The following is a 20,306-nucleotide window of genomic DNA, read 5'->3' as shown; positions in this document are numbered from 1 at the left end:
CTAGTGGCCTGTGCATAATCCTCAATGTATATTTATACATTTTTATTTTTTATAATTTTGGGAGAATTTGTGGACGGAAAAAGTAGTAACAGAGCCAGATTAAGAATGTGATTTATGAGCTCTTAATAAAGGTCATAATAAAAACCTTTTAATTAAAAAAAAAAAAAAGAGAGCCAAGCCAGCAGCCCCACCAGACTGCAGAGCTTGCTTGCAGTCTTGCCTGACCAGGGACCCTGACTGTGGAGCATAGCCTGGAGTCCTGCATGAACACAGAGTTCATCCTGTGGGCACACCCAACTGTGGAGCACAGTCTCTGTCTACACCTGAACATGGAATCCAGCTAATAGCACCAACCAGCCAGGGAGTACAGTTTGTTCCTGCCTGACCAGAGAACCCAAGCAGCAGCCCTACCCAACCTCAGAGCTCAGCCAGTGGTCATGCCTATCCATGGACCCCAGCTAGCAGTTCCACCTGACCAGGCAGCTCAGGCAGTGGTCCTGCCTGAATGCAGAGCTGAGCCAGTGGCCCCACCCAACCAGAGGCCCTGCCTGCCCTCCTATGGACTCTAGCAGCTGGCCCTTTCTAGAACCCCAAGCTAGCCTGACTAGTGAAGGTCTTTCTCTGCCAGAGCAAATGTGAGGATTGGAAGAGGAGACTGCTTCCTCAAATGCACAGACATCAACACCAGAATGCAAGAATAGTGAAGAATCAGGGAAACATGACACCACCAAAGAAACTAATAAAGCTCCAATAACCAAACTTAAAGAAATAGAGATCTATGAACTGACTGACCAAGAATTCAGACTAATCCTTTTAATGAAGTTCAGTTACTACAAGAAAACACAGATAGGCAACAGAACAAAATAAAGAAAACAATACATGAACATAATGAGAAGTTCAACAAAGAAACAGAAACCGTTTTTAAAAAGCCCCCCAAGCCCCCTAAAACCCAGAAATCCCAGAGCTGAAGAATACAATGAGTGATCTGTAAAATTCAATAGAGAACTTCAAAAGCAGACTTGATCAAGCAGAAGAAGGAATCAGTGAACTCAAAGATAGGTCATTTGAAATTATGCATCCAGAGGAGGGGGGGTGGGGGTTGGGGGGATGGAAAGAATGAAGAGTGAAAAAACCCTGCAAGACTTATGGGATGCCGTCGTATACATTATTGAAGTCCAAGATGGAGAAGAGAGAGAGAAAATGGCAGAAAGTCATTTAAAGAAATAATGGCTAAAAACATGCCAAATATGGCGAGAGATATGGACATGAAGCTAAAAGGACCCCAAACAGGTACAACCCCAAAATGACTTCATCTAGACACAATAAACTGTCAAAAATCCAAGAATCAGAATTTTGAAAGCAACAAGAGAAAAGACTCTTGTCATGTACAAGGAAACCTCAAAAGGCCATTAGTGGAATTCTTAGCAAAAACTTTCCAGAGAGAATGGTATGATATATTGAAAATATTTAAAGAAGAAAACTGCCAACTAAGAATGCTATACCAAGTAGTTCTGTCCTTCAGAAATGAAGGTAAGATAAAGACTTTCCCAAACAAACAAAAGGTGAGGAAATTCAACACCACTGGACGTGCATTATAATAAATGTTAAAAGGAGTTCTTCAAGCTGAAATGAAAGGATGCTAATTAACAGTGTAAAAACATATGAATGTATAAAACTCACTGGTAAAGGTAAATTTATAATCAGATTCAGAATTCTGAATGTAATGGTGGTATGCAAATCACTTTTATATAAAAGTTAAAGACAAACATTGAAAATAACTATAATTACAATAATTTGTTAATAGATACATAAGATAAAATGTAAATTGTAATATTAAAGGCATAAAATATGAGGGGATGGAGAAGTAAAAGCATAGAGTTTTTGTATAGCATCGAAGTTAAGTTGTTATTAGCTTAAAATAGGATTTTATAACTATGTATACAATGGAATATCATTCAGCCATAAAAAAGAAGGAAACCTTGCCATTTGTGACAACATGGATTAACGTGGAGGGTGTTGTGCTAAGTGTAATAAGCCAGACAGAGAAAGAAAAATTTTGTATGGTCTCGCTAATGGAGAATCGGAAAAGTTGAACTCAGAAACAAAGGGGAATGGTGGTTGCCAGGGGCTGGGATATGGGGGGACATGGGGAGGTGTTGGTCAAAGGGTACAAACTTTCAGTTAAAGGCATACCTCCTCGTTTTATTGCACTTTGCTCTGCTTCATTGCACTTTGTAGATACTGCATCTGTTTTTTAGAAATTGAAGTTTTGTAGTAACCCCATGTTAAGTCTTTTGGTGCCATTTTTCTAACATCATTATTTTTATTTTTTATAACTAAAAATTTTATTTTTATTTATTTATTTTTGGCTGTGCCTTGCGGCTTGAGGGATCTTACCTTGCAGCTTGTGGGATCTTAGTTCCCCCACCAGGGAGCGAACCCCGGCCCTCAGCAGTGAGAGCATGGAGTCCCAACCACTGGACCGCCAGGGAATTCCCTAACAGCATTATTTTTAGATTAAGATGTGTGCATGGTTTTTTTAGACATAATACTATTGCATACTTAAGAGACTACTTTTATATGCACTGTTAAACCAAAACATAACTTTTATATGCACTGGGAAACCAAAAAACTTGTGTGGCTCACTTTATTATGATAATTGCTTTATTGTAATGTTTTTTTTTGTTTGTTTGTTTTTTTACATCTTTATTGAAGTATAATTGCTTTACAATGGTGTGTTAGTTTCTGCTTTATAACAAAGTGAATCAGTTATACATATACATATGTTCCCATATCTCTTCCCTCTTGTGTCTCCCTCCCTTCCACCCTCCCTATCCCACCCCTCTAGGTAGTCACAAAGCACTGAGTTGATCTCCCTGTGCTATGTGGCTGCTTCCCACTGGCTATTTTACGTTTGGTAGTGTATATATGTCCATGCCACTCTCTCACTTTGTCACAGCTTACCCTTCCCCCTCCCCATATCCTCAAGTCCATTCTCTAGTATGTCTGTGTCTTTATTCCTGTCTTACCCCTAGGTTCTTCATGACATTTTTTTTTTTAGATTCCATATATATGTTAGCATATGGTATTTGTCTTTCTCTTTCTGACTTACTTCACTCTGTATGACAGACTCTTGGTCCATCCACCTCAATACAAATAACTCAATTTCGTTTCTTTTTATGGCTGAGTAATATTCCATTGTATATATGTGCCACATCTTCTTTATCCATTCATCTGTTGATGGACACTTAGGTTGCTTCCATGCCCTGGCTATTGTAAGTAGAGCTGCAATGAACATTTGGTACATGACTCTTTTTAAATTATGGTTTTCTCAGGGTATATACCCAGTAGTGGGATTGCTGGGTCATATGGTAGCTCTATTTGTAGTTTTTAAGGAACCTCCATACTGTTCTCCATAGTGGCTGTACCAATTCACATTCCCACCAGCACTGCAAGAGTGTTCCCTTTTCTCCACACCCTCTCCAGCATTTATTGTTTCTAGATTTTTTGATGATGGCCATTCTGACTGGTGTGAGATGATATCTCATTGTAGTTTTGGTTTGCATTTCTCTAATGATTAATGATGTTGAGCATTGTTTCATGTGTTTGTTGGCGGTCTGTATATCTTCTTTGGAGAAATGTCTATTTAGGTCTTCTGCTCATTTTTGGATTGGGCTGTTTGGTTTTTGGTTATGAGCTGCATGAGCTGCTTGTAAATTTTGGAGATTAATCCTTTGTCAGTTGCTTCATTTGCAAATATTTTCTCCCATTCTTAGGGTTTTCTTTTGGTCTTGTTTATGGTTTCCTTTGCTGTGCAAAAGCTTTGAAGTTTCATTAGGTCCCATTTGTTTATTTTTGTTTTTATTTCCATTTCTCTAGGAGGTGGGTCAAAAAGGATCTTGCTGGGATTTATGTCATAGAGTGTTCTGCCTATGTTTTCCTCTAAGAGTTTGATAGTTTCTGGCCTTACATTTAGATCTTTAATCCATTTTGGGCTTATTTTTGTGTATGGTATTAGGGAATGTTCTAATCTCATACATTTACATGTAGCTGTCCAGTTTTCCCAGCACCACTTATTGAAGAGGCTGTACTTTCTCCACTGTACATTCCTGACTCCTTTATCAAAGATAAGGTGACCATATGTGCGTGGGTATGTCTGGGCTTTCTGTCCTGTTCCGTTGATCAATATTTCTGTTTTTGTGCCAGTACCATACTGTCTTGATTACTGTAGCTTTGTAGTATAGTCTGAAGTCAGAGAGTGTGATTCCTCCAGCTCTGTTGTTCTTTCTCAATATTGCTTAGGCTATTCGGGGTCTTTTGTGTTTCCATACAAATTGTGAAACTTTTTGTTCTAGTTCTGTGAAAAATGCCAGTGGTAGTTTGATAGGGATTGCATTGAATCTGTAGATTGCTTTGGGTAGTAGAGTCATTTTCACAACGTTCATTCTTCCAATCCAAGAACATGGTATATCTCTGCATCTATTTGTATCATCTTTAATTTCTTTGATCAGTGTCTTATAATTTTCTGCATACAGGTCTTTTGTCTCCTTAGGTAGGTTTATTCCTAGATATTTTATTCTTTTTGTTGCAGTGGTAAATGGGAGTGTTTTCTTGATTTCACTTTCAGATTTTTCATTATTAGTGTATAGGAATGCAAGAGATTTCTGTGCATTAAATTTGTATCCTGCTACTTTACCAAATTCATTGATTAGCTCTAGTAGTTCTCTGGTAGCATCTTTAGGATTCTCTATCTATATAGAGTATCATGTCATCTGCAAACAGTGACAGCTTTACTTCTTTTCCGATTTGGATTACTTTTATTTCCTTTTCTTCTCTGATTGCTGTGGCTAAAACTTCCAAAACTATGTTGAATAAGAGTGGTGAGAGTGGGCAACCTTATCTTTTTCCTGATCTTAGTGGAAATGCTTTCAGTTTTTCAACATTGAGGATGATGTTGACTGTGGGTTTGTCATATATGGCCTTTATTATGTTGAGGAAATTTCCCTCTCTGCCTACTTTCTGGAGGGTTTTTATGATAAATGGGTGTTGAATTTTGTCAAAAGTTTTTTCTGCATCTATTGAGATGACCACATGGTTTTTCTCCTTCAATTTGTTAATATGGTGTATCACATTGATTGATTTGCGTATATTGAAGAATCCTTGCATTCCTGGAATAAACCCCACTTGATCATGGTGTATGACCCTTTTGATGTATTGTTGGATTATGTTTGCTAGTATTTTGTTGAGGATTTTTGCATCTATGTTCATCAGTGATATTGGCCTGTAGTTTTCTTCCTTTGTGACATCCTTGTCTGGTTTTGGTATCAGGGTGATGGTGGCCTTGTAGAATGAGTTTAGGAGTGTTCCTCCCTCTGCTATATTTTGGAAGAGTTTGAGAAGGATAGGTGTTAGCTCTTCTCTAAATGTTTGATAGAATTCACCTGTGAAGCCATGTGGTCCTGGGCTTTTGTTTGTTGGAAGATTTTTAATCACAGTTTCAATTTCAGTGCTTGTGATTGGTCTGTTCATATTTTCTGTTTCTTCCTGATTCAGTCTTGGCAGGTTGTCCATTTCTAAGAATTTGTCCATTTCTTCCAGGTTGTCCATTTTATTGGCATATAGTTGCTTGTAGTAATCTCTCATGATCTTTTGTATTTCTGCAATGTCAGTTGTTACTTCTCCTTTTTCATTTTTAAATCTATTGATTTGAGTCTTCTCCCTTTTGATGAGTCTGGCTAATGGTTTATCAATTTTGTTTATCTTCTCAAAGAACCAGCTTTTAGTTTTGTTGATCTTTGCTATTGTTTCCTTCATTTCTTTTTCATTTATTTCTGATCTGATCTTTATGATTTCTTTCCTTCTGCTACCTTTGGGGTTTTTTTGTTCTTCTTTCTCTAATTGCTTTAGGTGCAAGGTTAGATTGTTTATTCGAGATGTTTCCTGTTTCTTAAGGTAGGATTGTGTTGCTATAAACTTCCCTCTTAGAACTGCTTTTGCTGCATCCCATAGGGTTTGGGTTGTCGTGTCTCCACTGTCATTTGTTTCTAGGTATTTTTTGATTTCCTCTTTGATTTCTTCAGTGATCACTTCGTTATTAAGTAGTGTATTGTTTAGCCTCCATGTGTTTGTATTTTTTTTTACAGATCTTTTTCTGTAATTGATATCTAATCTCATAGCGTTGTGGTCGGAAAAGATACTTGATACAATTTCAATTTTCTTAAATTTACCAAGGCTTGATTTGTGACCCAAGGTATGATCTATCCTGGAGAATGTTCCATGAGCACTTGAGAAAAATGTGTATTCTGTTGCTTTTGGATGGAATGTCCTATAAATATCAATTAAGTCCATCTTGTTTAATGTATCATTTAAAGCTTGTGTTTCCTTATTTATTTTCATTTTGGATGATCTGTCCTTTGGTGAAAGTGGGGTGTTAAAATCCCCTACTATGAATGTGTTACTGTTGATTTCCCCTTTTATGGCTGTTAGTATTTGCCTTATGTATTGAGGTGCTCCTGTGTTGCGTGCATAAATATTTACAATTGTTATATCTTCTTCTTGGATCGATCCCTTGATCATTATGTAGTGTCCTTCTTTGTCTCTTGTAATAGTCTTTATTTTAAAGTCTATTTTGTCTGATGTGATAAGTGCTCTCCAGCTTTCTTTTGGTTTCCATTTGCATGGAATATCTTTTTCCATCCCCTCACTTTCAGTCTGTATGTGTCCCTAGGTCTGAAGTGCGTCTCTAGTAGACAGCATATATATGGGTCTTGTTTTTGTATCCATTCAGCCAGTCTGTGTTTGGTGGGAGCATTTAATCCATTTACATTTAAGGTAATTATCGATATGTATGTTCCTATTCCCATTTTCTTAATTGTTTTGGGTTTGTTATTGTAGGTCTTTTCCTTCTCTTGTGTTTCTTGCCTAGAGAAGATCCTTTAGCATTTGTTGTAAAGCTGGTTTGGTGGTTCTGAACTCTCTCAGCTTTTGCTTGTCTGTAAAGGTTTTAATTTCTCCATCAAATCTGAATGAGATCCTTGCTGGGTAGAGTAATCTTGATTGTAGGTTTGTCTCCTTCATCACTTTAAATATGTCCTGCCAGTCCCTTCTGGTTTGCAGAGTTTCTGCTGAAAGATCAGCTCTTAACCTTATGGGATTCCCTTGTGTGTTATTTGTTGTTTTTTTCCTTGCTGCTTTTAACATGTTTTCTTTGTATTTAATTTTTGATAGTTTGATTAATATGTTTTTTGGCATGTTTCTCCTTTGATTTATCCTGTATGGGACTCTCTGTGCTTCCTGGAGTTGATTAACTATTTCCTTTCCCATATTAGGGAAGTTTTCTATATAATCTCTTCAAATGTTTTCTCAGTTCCTTTCTTTTTCTCTTCTTCTTCTGGAACCCCTATAATTCGAATGTTGGTGCGTTTAATGTTGTCCCAGAGGTTTCTGAGACTGTCCTCAGTTTTTTTCATTCTTTTTTCTTTATTCTGCTCTGCAGTAGTTATTTCCATTATTTTATCTTCCAGGTCACTTATCCGTTCTTCTGCCTCAGTTATTCTGCTATTGATCCCTTCTAGAGTAGTTTTAATTTCATTTATTGTGTTGTTCATCGTTGCTTGTTTCATCTTTAGTTCTTCTAGGTCCTCGTTAAATGTTTCTTGCATTTTCTCTATTCTATTTCCAAGATTTTGGATCATCTTTACTATCATTATTCTGAATTCTTTTTCAGGTAGACTGCCTATTTCCTCTTCATTTGTTAGCTCTGGTTGGTTTTTATCTTGCTCCTTCATCTGCTGTGTGTTTTTCTGTCTTCTCATTTTGCTTATCTTACGGTGTTTGGGGTCTCCTTTTTGCAGGCTGCAGGTTCGTAGTTCCTGTTGTTTTTGGTGTCTTTCCCCAGTGGCTAAAGTTGTTTTAGTGGGTTGTGTAGGCTTCCTGGTGGAGGGGACTAGTGCCTGTGTTCTGGTGGATGAGGCTGTATCTTTTCTTTCTGGTGGGCAGGTCCACGTCTGGTGGTGTGTTTTGGGGTGTCTGTGGACTTATTATGATTTTAGGCAGCCTCTCTGCTAATGGGTGGGGTTGTGTTCCTGTTTTGCTAGTTGTTTGGCATAGGGTGTCCAGCACTGTAGCTTGCTGGTCGTTGAGTGAAGCTGGGTGTTGGTGTTGAGATGGAGATCTCTGGGAGATTTTCACCATTTGATATTACGTGGAGCTGGGAGGTGTCTTGTGGACCAGTGACCTGAACTTGGCTCTCCCACCTCAGAGGCACAGCACTGACTCCTGGCTGCAGCACCAAGAGCCTTTCATCCACACGGCTCAGAATAAAAGGGAGATAAAGTAGAAAGAAAGAAAGAGGATAAAATAAAATAAAATAAGATTAAATAAAATAAAGTTATTAAAATAAAAAATAATTAATGAAGAAAAAAAATTTTTTTAAGTAAAAAAACAAAAGAAAAAATGGACAGATAGACCCCTAGGAAAAATGGTGAAAGCAAAGCTATACAGACAAAATCTCACACAGAAGCATACACATACACACTCACAAAAAGAAGAAAAGGGGAAAAAATAATAAATCTTGCTCTCAAAGTCCACCTCCTGAATTTGGGATGATTCGTTGTCTATTCAGGTATTCCACATCTGCAGGGTACATCACGTTGATTGTAGAGATTCAATCCACTGCTCCTGAGGCTGCTGGGAGAGATTTCCCTTTCTCTTTGTTCGCACAGCTCCCGGGGTTCAGCTTTGGATTTGGCCCCGCTTATGCGTGTAGGTCGCCGGAGGGCGTCTGTTCTTTGCTCAGACAGGACAGGGTTAAAGGAGCCGCTGATTCGGGGGCTTTGGCTCACTCAGGCCAAAGGGGAGGGAGGGGCACGATGCGGGGCGAGCCTGAGGTGGCAGAGGCCGTCGGGACGTGGCACCAGCCTGAGGTGCGCCGTGCTTTCTCCCGGGAAGTTGTCCCTGAATCCCGGGACCCTGGCAGTGGCGGGCTGCACAGGCTCCCCGGAAGGGAGGTGTGGATAGTGACCTGCGCTCGTACACAGGCTTCTTGGTGGCGGCAGCCGCAGCCTTAGCGTCTCTCATGCCCGTCTCTGGGGTCTGCGCTGCTAGCCACGGCTCGCGCCCGTCTCTGGAGCTCCTTTAAGCAGCGCTCTTAATCCCCTCTCCTCGCATACCAGGAAGCAAAGAGGGAAGAAAAAGTCTCTTGCCTCTTTGGCAGGTCCAGACTTTTCCCTGGACTCCCTCCCAGCTAGCCGTGGTGCAGTAACCCCTTAAGGCTGTGTTCACGCCGCCAGTCCTAGCCAAGCCCTAGCCTCAGCTCCCAGCCCCGCCTGCTCCGGCGGGTGAGCAGACAAGCCTCTCGGGCTAGTGAGTGCCAGTCGGCACCGATCTTCTGTGCGGGAATCTCTCCGCTTTGCCCTCTGCACCCCTTTGCTGTGCTCTCCTCCGTGGCTCCGAAGCTTCCCCACTCCACCACCCGCAGTCTCTGCCCCTGAAGGGGCTTCCTAGTGTGTGGAAACCTTACCTCCTTCACAGCTCCCTCCCACTGGTGCAGGTCCCTTTCCTATTCTTTTGTCTCTGTTTATTCTTTTTTCTTTTGCCCTACCCAGGTACGTGGGGAGTTTCTTGCCTTTTGGGAGGTCTGAGGTCTTCTGCCAGCATTCAGTAGGTGTTCTGTAGGAGTTGTTCCACGTGTAGTTGTATTTCTGATGTATCTGTTGGGAGGAAGGTGATCTCCGTGTCTTACTCTTCCACCATCTTCCCCCTCTTCCCTCTATTGTAATGTTTTGAACTGAACCCAGAATATCCCCAATGTATACCTGTGTAAGATGAATAAGTTCTGGGAATTTAATGTACAGCATAGTGATTTTAGCTAATAATACTGTATTGTATACTTGGAATTTGCTTACAGAGAGAATCTCACCACACACATGCACACAGTGGTAACTATGTGAGGTGATAGATGTGCTAATTAACTTGATTGTGGTAATCATTTCACAGTGAATACATATGTCAAATCATTATATTGTACACCTTAAATATATACAATTTCATTTGTCAATTATGCCTCAATAAAGTTGGGAAGGGGGAAAGAGCAAATGCATGTGTTTTGATAGGCAAGAGAGTGGGGGGTAAATTTGAAATTATAAGAATTAGGAAGGCTTATCAAGAAACGTATTTCAATAAAAACACTATATAGAGGCGAGCAGAGGAGAAATTTCTGGACAGGGCCTTCCCTCCGTCCCCCCTTCCAGTGAACATGTGTACTACGTGGGTGATAATGTGTTCAAAGTTCTGTGCCTGAGAATGTGTCTAAGGAGAATCTCAAAGCTGGTCTTACCAGTTATCTGGCATGGCCTTATAAATAAGTCTCATTTATTTTACATTGGTTATGATTATGGGCTCTAGAGTCAGACTGCCAGTTTCCTTCTATGAAAATTAGATTTAATGCAAGTTACTAAAATAATTGCTGATAAAACATGTGAGTGAGACTTCTGTAAAGCTCTGAAAAAAAATTATAATCTATATGGGAAAACAACTAGAAGGATACTGTTCACAGAGTATTTTGCAATTTTCTTTAATGTCTAATTTCACTTGACCAAAAGAGTAACTGGATTTATGAGACAGTGTATTGTGGGTATGGTTTACATAAGAAAGCCATGGTAAATTCTAATCAATAGACTCACACTCAAAAGACCTTAACCCTATCTCAAAAAATTGCCAAGTTAATGTACATTTATTTTTTTAAATAAAACATTTAAGTTTGCATGTACTATTTTGTTTTTTGAATATTTAAAACATTTATGTGATTCAAAAGTCAGAACTATATAAAAAGGAATACCCAGTGAAGTCTGGCAGCTATATGTCAATGCTCTGCATGCCGTTTCCTCTTACCTTCATAGATAATTGTTTTCATTAGTTTCTGGTGTATGTCTTTTTCATTGTATAAATATTAGCAAGTGCTAATAAATATTAGCAAGTGCTTAGATACAGTCTCACTTTACCTTTCTTATTCAGAGGATAGTATTCTATATACATTACTTTGTACCTCTTTTTCCCCTTTAACAATATATCTAATATATCTTGGAAATCACTCTTTGTCAGTTCATGGGATTTTTATTCTTTTTATATCTGTATAACCCCATTGTGTATGTGGATAATCCATTGTTTATTCAGTCAGTTCTCTGATGGATATTTGAGTTGTTCCCAATATTTTGGTATGGCAAATGATGCTGCAGTGAGTAACTTTGGCATATATTATTGTTTAGTTTAGTTTTGATGGAGGTGTATCTTTGCGAAAGAATCCTAGAAGTATGATTGCTGGGTCAAGTGTAAAGACATAGGTGATTTTCGTTTTGCATTGCCCTCTATAGCGTTTATATCATTTTCCAGTTTTACCAGTGCTATATGAGAGTGGTTATTTTCCCACAACCTCATAAATAAAATTATATTGTCAAGCTTTTATATTTTTGAATGTACTTTTAATTAACACTTTTTATTATGAATAAATTTGAACATTTTTTCTATATGTTTAAGGTAGTATTCTTTTATTTTCTATGAGTTGTCCATGTCTTTTGCACATTTTTCTATTGTATTTTTGGTCTTTTTCTTAAGTTTTAACAATTCTTTTACATATATTAGGGAGAGTAGTTCTTTGTGGTATAAATATTTTTCTCCTAGTTTTTCACTTGGCTTTTGACTTTGTTTATTGTGTGTTTTGTATAGCATTTAAAAAAAATGTAGTTGAATTTTGAACTTTAGAATCAGTGAGAAATGCTTTTCTTGTTCTGAGATTATAAATTCTCTCACATTTTCTTCAAGTAATTATATGATTGTAGTCCCTCTCTTTTGCGCTCTATTCCATTTAGAGTTTATTCTAATATATGGTTCTTCAATTTTATCTTTTTTCATAATGACTATCTGTAGTCACATCTTTATTTATTAAAAAGATTTGTTTACACACAGTGACTGAAAAATTTTCTTCAGCTTTCATTTAACTTTTTTCTCCAATTTTTATGTACTAATTTGCATTTTTATTTAGATGCATTTCTAATTTCCATTTGTTGTTGGGTATATTTCTATTTCATTTGTTGACCTGACAACAGACCAATTTTACCAATATGTACACTACTACCTCTGTTTTAATTAAAAGCTTTTGTTGTATTATCTAGTAGGGTTAGTTTCATTGCTCTCCTTTTTTAGTGTTCATAGGTATTCTTGCTTACCTCCCTTTTCATATATCGCTTAGAATTAACTTGGTATTTTCATTGGTATTGTTAAATTTATACATTAACATGGAGGAGAACTGACTGACATCCTTTTTAATTTCATTGGTCTTATTTATGAAAAGAGATGTTTTTCTATTTCTTTGAGTCTACTTTGGGGCTTTCAGGAGTGTTCTGAAAATTTTCTCATAGGGAATTTGAGATTTTTTTAAATAGCTTTGTTGCAATACAATTCACATAGTATATAATTTAAAGTGTACGAGTCAATGATTTTTAGTATGTTCACAGAATTGTGCAGTCATCAACATCTAATTTCAGAACATTTTCATCACCTCAGAAAGAAACCCTGTACCCATTAGCAGTCACTCCCCATTTTCCTTCAACCTCCTTATTTTCCCCTACCCCTGAGCAGCCACCAGTGTGATTTCTGTTTTTCTATAGACTTTCTATTCTATTCTTATTCATATAAATGGAATTATATAATATGTGGTCTTTTATGGCTGGTTTCTTTCACTTAGCATAATGTTTTCAAGGTTCATCCATGTTTTATCATGTATCAGTTCTTAAGTCCTTTATATTGCAGAATAATATTTCATTGTAGAGATGTACTACATCTTTATCCATTCATCAAAATGATGGACATTTGATATGTTTTTACTTTTTGACTATTATGAGTAATGCTGCTGTTAACATTCATATTCAAGTTTTCGTGGACATATGTTTTGGATTCTCTTAGGTATATTTCTAGAAGTAGAACTGCTGGATCATATGGTAACTCTAATTTTAACATTTTGAGGAGCTTCCAAAGTCCTAAAAAGCAGCTGCATAATTTTACATTACCATAAGCAATGTACAAGGGTTCACATTTCTCCACATCTCTCCAATGCTTGTTTTTATCTGTCTTTTTAAGTATATCCTTATGGGCTTGAAGTGCTATCTCATTATAGTTTGAATTTGTATTTCCCTAATGGGTAGTGATGTTGAACACCTTTCCATCTGTTTCTTGACCACATGAATATCTATCTTCCTTAGAAAAATATCTACTCAGATCCTTTGCCCATTTTTAAATTGGGTTATTTATCATTTTATTATTGAGTTGTAAGAGTTCTTTATATATTCTGGATACAAGTCTCTTATGAGATATATGATATGGAAATATTTTCTTGCATTCTGTGGGATGTCTTTTCAAGTTTTTGATTATGTCTTTTGAAGCACAAAGATTTTTAATTTTGATGACAATTAACAATGTTGAGTCTTCCAGTTAGTGTACATGGCTGTCTTCACATTTGTGTAGGTCTTTAATTTCTTTCAACAGTTTTTATAGTTTTCAGAGTACAAGTTTTATATGTCTTTTGTTAAACTTATTCTTAAACATTTTATTGTTTTTAATGCTATTGTAAATGGAATTCCTTTGTTAATTTTCTTTTCAGATTGTTTATTGAAATGTATGAACAATTTTTTAATATTTTGATTTTGTATGCTGCAGCCTATTAAACTTGTTCATTAATTTTAATAGTATTTTGGTGGATTCCTTAGGATTTTCTATATACAAGTTCATATCATTTGCAAATAGAGGTAGTTTTGCTTCTTCCTTTCCACTATAGATGAATTTTATTTCTTTTTCTTGACCTGTCTGGAATCTCCAGTTAAATACGAATAGAGATAGTGAGAGCAGACATCTTTGTCTTGTTCCTGACTTAGAGGGAAAGTGTTCAGGCTTTCACCATCAAGTATGATGTTAGCTGTGGATTTTTTGCACATAGCCTTTATCAGGTTGAGGAATTTACCTTCTATTCCTAGATTGTTGAATTTTTTTAATCACAAAAAGGTGTTAGATTTTGTGACGTGCTTTTTCTGCATCTATTGAGATCATCATGGGATTTTTGTCCATTATTCTATTGATATTACATTATTTGATTTTCAGATATGATATTAATCTTGAATTTTCTGGGTAAATCTCACTTGATCATGTTGTATAGTACTATTTACATGTTGCTAGATTTGGTTTGCTGGTATTTTGTTGAGGATTGTTGCATCTACATTCTTAAGACACATTGGTCTGTAGTTCTTTATTCTCATGATGATTTTGTGTGGTTTTGAGGTAGTGAATGAATTAGGAAGTGTTCCTCTCTCTTTTTGGAAGAAATTGTGAAGGATTGCTGTTAATTATTTAAACATTTGGTAATAGATTTCACCAGTCAAGCCATTTGGGCTTAGACATTTCTTTGGAGTACATTTTTTGATTACTAATTCAGTCTCTATTCTTGTTTTAGGTCTATTTAGATTTTCTATTTTTTCTTGAATCAGTTTTGGTAGTTGGTATGTATCCAGGAATTTGTCCATTTCATCTAGGTTATCTAGTTTGTTGGTATTCAATTGTTCATAGTATTTTTTTATGATTCTTTTTATTTCTATAAGGCAGTAGTAGTGTCCCCTCTTCCATTCCTGATTTTAGTAATTTGAGTATTCTCTCTTTTTCTTGATCAATCTAGCTAAAGGTTTCAGTATTGTTTCAAAGAACTGTTAACAATACTTAAATAAGGAAGCCTGTCTTAGCAGCTTATGTAAGCAAACAAGAACTTAAGCCTTAGTCAATGCACTTGAATCCAAGAAAGTGAAACTTGAGAACAACCAATCACAAAAAGCCAACTAGGTTCTCCCAAATAAGGCAACTGCTGAAGCTATAACCAGTCCTGTAATTGCTTTGATTTTCTTCAGCATCTTCTCTTTAAAAACTTTGCCCCTAGCTCCTGTCATTAGAGGACTCCTAACTGCCTTTGGTTTGGCACTGCCCAATTCTAATTGGTGCGTGCTCAAATAAACTCTTGAAAATTTTAATGTGTTTCAGTTTACCTTTTAACAGAACCTATTTTGGGTAGGTTGATTTTCTCTATTATTTTTTACTCTCTGTTTCATTAATTTCTGCTCTTTATAGTTTTTTTTTTTTCCTTCTTGCTTTGGCTTTCCTTTGCCCTTCAATTTGCAATGTCTTAAGGTGGAAGATTAGGATATTGATTTTAGATCTTTATTCTTTTTTAGTATAGGCATTTATAACTATAAATTTCTTTCAAAGCACTACTTTCACTGTATCCCATAAATTTTGGTATTTTATGTTTTCATTTTTTATCGTCATCTGTTTCAAGGTAGTTTTTAATTTCAATTGTGATTTCTTCTCTGACCCATTGTTACTTAGTAGCATCTTGTTTAATTTCTACATTGTGAATTTCCAAAATTTTTTAAAATTTATTTTTAATTTCATTCCATTGTCAGAAAACATATTTCACATGATTTCAATCCTTTTACATTTATTGAGGCTTGTTTTATTGCCTAGTAGATGGTCTGTCCTGGAAAATGTTCTATGTGGCCTCAAGAAGAATGTGCATTCTGCTGTTGCTGGTTGAAGTTCTACAGATGTCTGTTAGGTCTAGTTGATTTACTGTATCGTTTTCACCTACTATTTCCTATTGATCTTCTTAGTTCTTCTTTCCACTGTTGAAAGTGAGGGTATTTAAATCTTCAACTCTTATATTTGAATTGTCTGTTTCTTCATTTCTGTCAAGTTTTGTTCATGTGTTTCGGAACCCTGTATGTATTTACAGTTATGTTTGTTTGTTGGATGGGTCCTGTTGTCATTATAAAATATTCCTCTTCTGTGAACTTTGTTTTAGAAGTCTATTTTATCTGATATTAGTCTAGTTACTCTGGCTTTGTTATAGTTGTGGCTTGCATATTTTCACTTCCTTTTACTTTTGACCTGTTTGTATTTTTGCATCTGTAATGTGTCTCTTATAGACAGCATATAGTTGGATTCTGGTTTTTTTCTTATCCAATCTGTCAATCTCTGTCTTTGATAGATTATTTAGTCCATTTGCATTTCATGTTACTATTGATGTAGTTGGATTTACATCTTCCACATTTTGTCTGTTTTCTATATATCTCACGTCTTCTTTTGTTCTCTTGTACTTTTACTGATTTCTTTTGAATTAAGCAAAACTTTCTAGTATAACATTTAAATTTCTTTACTTTTTCTCTATATTTTTTGAAGTTATTTTCCCAGTAATTACTCAAGGGGTTAGCATATACAGCTTAAAATTTATACTTACTTAATCCCATTGAGATACAGAAACATTATTCTTGTATAGCTGTATTCCTATTCCTTTTTTTTTTTTTTCTTTTTGGTGCTATTAGTGTTATACATGTTACATCTAATCTACATGTGTTACAAACCCAACAATACATTGTTATAATTGTTATTTTATACAATTTTATGTCTTTAAAGAAGCTGAGAGTAGAAAGGAGAGCAAATGTATACATATAAAATTTGTTATATTTACATTTTTATTTAAGATTTGTGCTTCCCTTTTTTTGTTTCTATGGATTTAGTTACTCTCTCTTGTTATTTCCTGCTTCAGTATAGCTTTGCTCCCATCTGCCTCCTTTGGGCTGTTATTGTCAAACATTTTGCATTTTTATATGTTTTATACATACTGTTTTGTACAGTTGCTTTTTAAAGTCAGTCAAGAGAAGAAAAGAGGGGAAATATGCAATAATACTGTCTTTACAAGTACCCATGCAATTACCTTTGTTGGCACTCCTTGTTTTTCTGTGTGGAATTAATATACTGTTTTGGGTCACTCTCTTTCAACCAGAAGAACTTTTCTTTAGTAGTTCTTGTAGGCAGATCTGCTAGCAACAAATTTTGTGTTTATCTGGGAATGTCTTTGTTATGCCTTTATTTTATAAAGTTAGTTTTCCTTTATATAAGATTCTTTGTTGACTTTTCTTTTCTTTCAGCAGTTTGAACACGTTGTTTCACAGCATTCTGTCCTCCATTGTTTTTTTTCTTTTTTTGCAGTATGCGGGCCTCTCACTGTTGTGGCCTCTCCTGTTGCGGAGCACAGGCTCCGGACGCGCAGGTTCAGCGGCCATGGCTCATGGGCCCAGCTGCTCTGTGGCATGTGGGATCCTCCCGGACTGGGGCACGAACCCATGTCCCCTGCATCGGCAGGTGGACTCTCAACCACTGCGCCACCAGGGAAGCCCTGTCCTCCATTGTTTTTGATGAGAAGTCGGCTCTTAATTTTTTTTGGTTTCCCTTGTATATGATGCATTGTTTTTCTTTTGCTGCTTTCATGATTTTCTCTTGGTATTTTACATTTTGACTCTGATGCATCAGGGTGTGGGTCTTTTTGAGCTTTCCTAGTTGGAGTTCACTTTTAGTCTCTGGCATATGTAAAGTTTTCCGTTAAATTTGGAAAGGTTTTAGCCATAATTTCTTCAAATGTTCTTTCTGTTCCTTTCTGTCTTCTTCTGGTACTCTCATTATGCATATGTTGGTACACTTTAATGCTTCCCACATTTCTCTGAGGCTCTGTTCATTTTTTTTTTCCTTTTTTCTCACCTCTCAGATTACATAATCTTGATGGATCTGTCTTCATGTTTGCTGATTCTTTATTCTGCCAGCTTGCATCTACTGTTGAGCTCTATAGTTAATAGTTCATTTCAGTTGTATTTTTTAACTCTAGAATTTCCATTTGGCTCTTTTTTTTTTTATCATTTCTCTTTATTCATATTCCCTACTTGATGAGACATTGTCATCATACTTTCCTTTACATTATTAAGCATGTTTTTTTTTGTTGTTGCTGTTCTTTGACCATACTTATAATGTCTCTTTGAAGTCTTTGCAGATATTTCTGACATCTGGAACCCCTCAAAGGTGTTTCTTTTGCCTGCTTTTTCCCCTGTGTTTGGGACACATGTTTCTGTTTCTTTGAATGTCTCATTGTTTTTTTTTTTGTTGTTGAATTCTGGACACTTCAGATAATAAATATAGCAATTGTGAATATTGATTCCTCTTTCCCCTCCCTGTATTTTCTCAGAAGTCATACAAAATACTTAAGATTGTATTTAACATCAGAATACCGAGATTAAAAGTGTCTATGATTAAAGTCCTTGGATTCTGTAAAATCCAGCTTGTGTGCTTAGTGGTCTCTTCTTTTCTCTTGTCAGTGACTTGTTTGTGATTAAATGAAGTTTCCATATAAGTGAGGCATTATCACATTTAAAAATTTTTCCAAATACTGAAGACTTTGTTTGTTTGTTTGTTTGTTTTTTCGGTACGCGGGCCTCTCACTGTTGTGGCCTCTCCCGTTGCGGAGCACAGTCTCCGGACACGCAGGCTCAGCGGCCATGGCTCATGGGCCCAGCCGCTCCGCGGCATGTGGGATCTTCCCAGACCAGGGCACGAACCTGTGTCCCCTACATCGGCAGGTGGACTCTCAACCACTGCGCCACCAGGGAAGCCCATGAGGCCTTTGTTTTTAACATGAAGTTTATGTTTACGATTTTGTCCCTTTTGTAATGCAATAGTTTTAGGTAATGAATGATGCTTCTTCCCTTTAGGTTACACCTATGTTTGAGGATTGGACTACTATTGATTGGTATCGATTTTTCTGTTTATGGGAGAAGTTGCCAGCTTCTATGAAACGGGTGGCAGAGCTAGTGGGAGTTGAAGAAGGGTTCTTGGCTCGCTGTGTGAAAGGAAAAGTAGTAGCCAGAACTGAGAAACAGCACCGACAAATGGCCATCCATAAAAGGTAAATATCAAGGAGCCTGGACTATCCAGTTTTTAACACAGTATTGGATATACAGTAGATGTCCAGTTTATTGCAATCACTTTCATTGTCATTAAAATAAAAGTTTTGGCTGAATATAGTAAAAATTTTCAACTTCTTGTATTTACTGAATTTATTGATATTTTAGTTTCTTCTTTGTAGCTTATAAGAAGCCACTATATATCGAGACTTTTTAAAGTAGAACTCTTAATTACTTTCTTCCCTTAAAGAAGATATGATCAGAATTGCCAACTTAGTGTGGCTCCATTTGAGGATATGGTTTGTATCATCCTTTGAATTGATTTGTTACCAGTAGGGAAGAGCCAATTAAAAGATTCAGGTGGGGAAATTGTACAGGCTTTAGCTTCTTTGAAATATAATAAAATTATTTTTCTTAAAGCATTAGTCTCATATTATTTACATCATAGTCAAGTGTAAATTTTGTAAGGATTATATACTTGGCTTATTTGTGGCACAATTGCCTTTCACATCAAAACTTCTTTATAACCAAATTTTGATTGAAATATGATTAGGTGATATAATTGTGTATCAAGTGTTCTTTAAAATTTTTGTGCCATCATATTTCTTGAACCCAGTTTCATTTCTTAAAATTAGTTAGCATTATTGAAATATGAACAAAATCTTTTTGTTATACAGATATTAGTTTTTTGCTATAGTACTAACGTATGTTAGAATTTACGAACATTGTGCTCTTTGTCACTAATCCTATATCCTATTAGGAATCTTCTCACCTTCTCACCCTCTTACCTTTTTTGGTTCTTTCTTGTTTCTCAACATACATTGTACTTTCATAGTAGACATAAGTGACCTCTTACCATACTTTTGGTAATTTACTTTCTAGGTTTTTTACCAGTCTTGTGCTATTAGATTTAATCAGTGAAGTTCCCTTAAAGGAAATTAATCAGAGATATGGATGTAGTCGTGGACAGATTCAATCGTTACAACAGTCGGCTGCTGTTTATGCAGGTCAGTTAAATAAGTGTTCCCACATTTATTTAAGACTCTGTGGTTTGAGGTCAAGTTAAGATTACTTTTTTTCAAATTCCATTTTACTGTAGGTTTCTCTAAAAGTGAGGGGATCATGTTAAGCCATAATTTTGTATAGTTCCTGTCATCATCAAAACACCCAAAACTATGACTCCTGTCAGCTCAGTTACCCTGCTACAGAAGACTGGCAGCTGGCTGAGTGTCTGGATCTTGGTCCCCTTCCATTCCCTAGCAATCTGCTGACCATCGCTCTTCTTTCTGTTTTTCTGTCTTTTTTTTTTGGCGGGGGGAGCGTATTGTAAGAAGAAACAGACACAGTTCTCACTAGTCTTCATTTTTTCATCAAGTTATTGATTAATACTTGTTATTGTGGAAGATGGCAAGTGGAGAGGGCTTTCTGGACTTCTGTCTCATTGTTTTAAATATCTGTTCTCTAAGGAAATACTGGTCTTTCTTAATAAAA

General features: G+C 36.4%; 1 protein-coding gene across 1 annotated transcript in view; it reads left to right on the top strand.

Moving 5' to 3' along the window:
• POLQ (DNA polymerase theta) overlaps positions 1 to 20,306 on the top strand; it is a gene marked incomplete at both ends in the record, with an annotated part of 113,388 nt that overhangs the window by 29,370 nt on the left and 63,712 nt on the right. Inside the window, 2 exons of the mRNA XM_082839709.1 lie at positions 18,624 to 18,817; positions 19,698 to 19,822. Coding sequence (XP_082695835.1) covers positions 18,624 to 18,817; positions 19,698 to 19,822 — 319 coding nt within the window. The remainder of the gene's footprint in view (positions 1 to 18,623; positions 18,818 to 19,697; positions 19,823 to 20,306) is intronic.

Source organism: Leucopleurus acutus (genome assembly GCF_964270905.1).
Source record: "Leucopleurus acutus genome assembly, chromosome: 5".
In the NCBI taxonomy this organism is placed as follows: Eukaryota; Metazoa; Chordata; class Mammalia; order Artiodactyla; family Delphinidae; genus Leucopleurus; species Leucopleurus acutus.
This window is presented reverse-complemented; position numbering and strand designations above follow the sequence as displayed.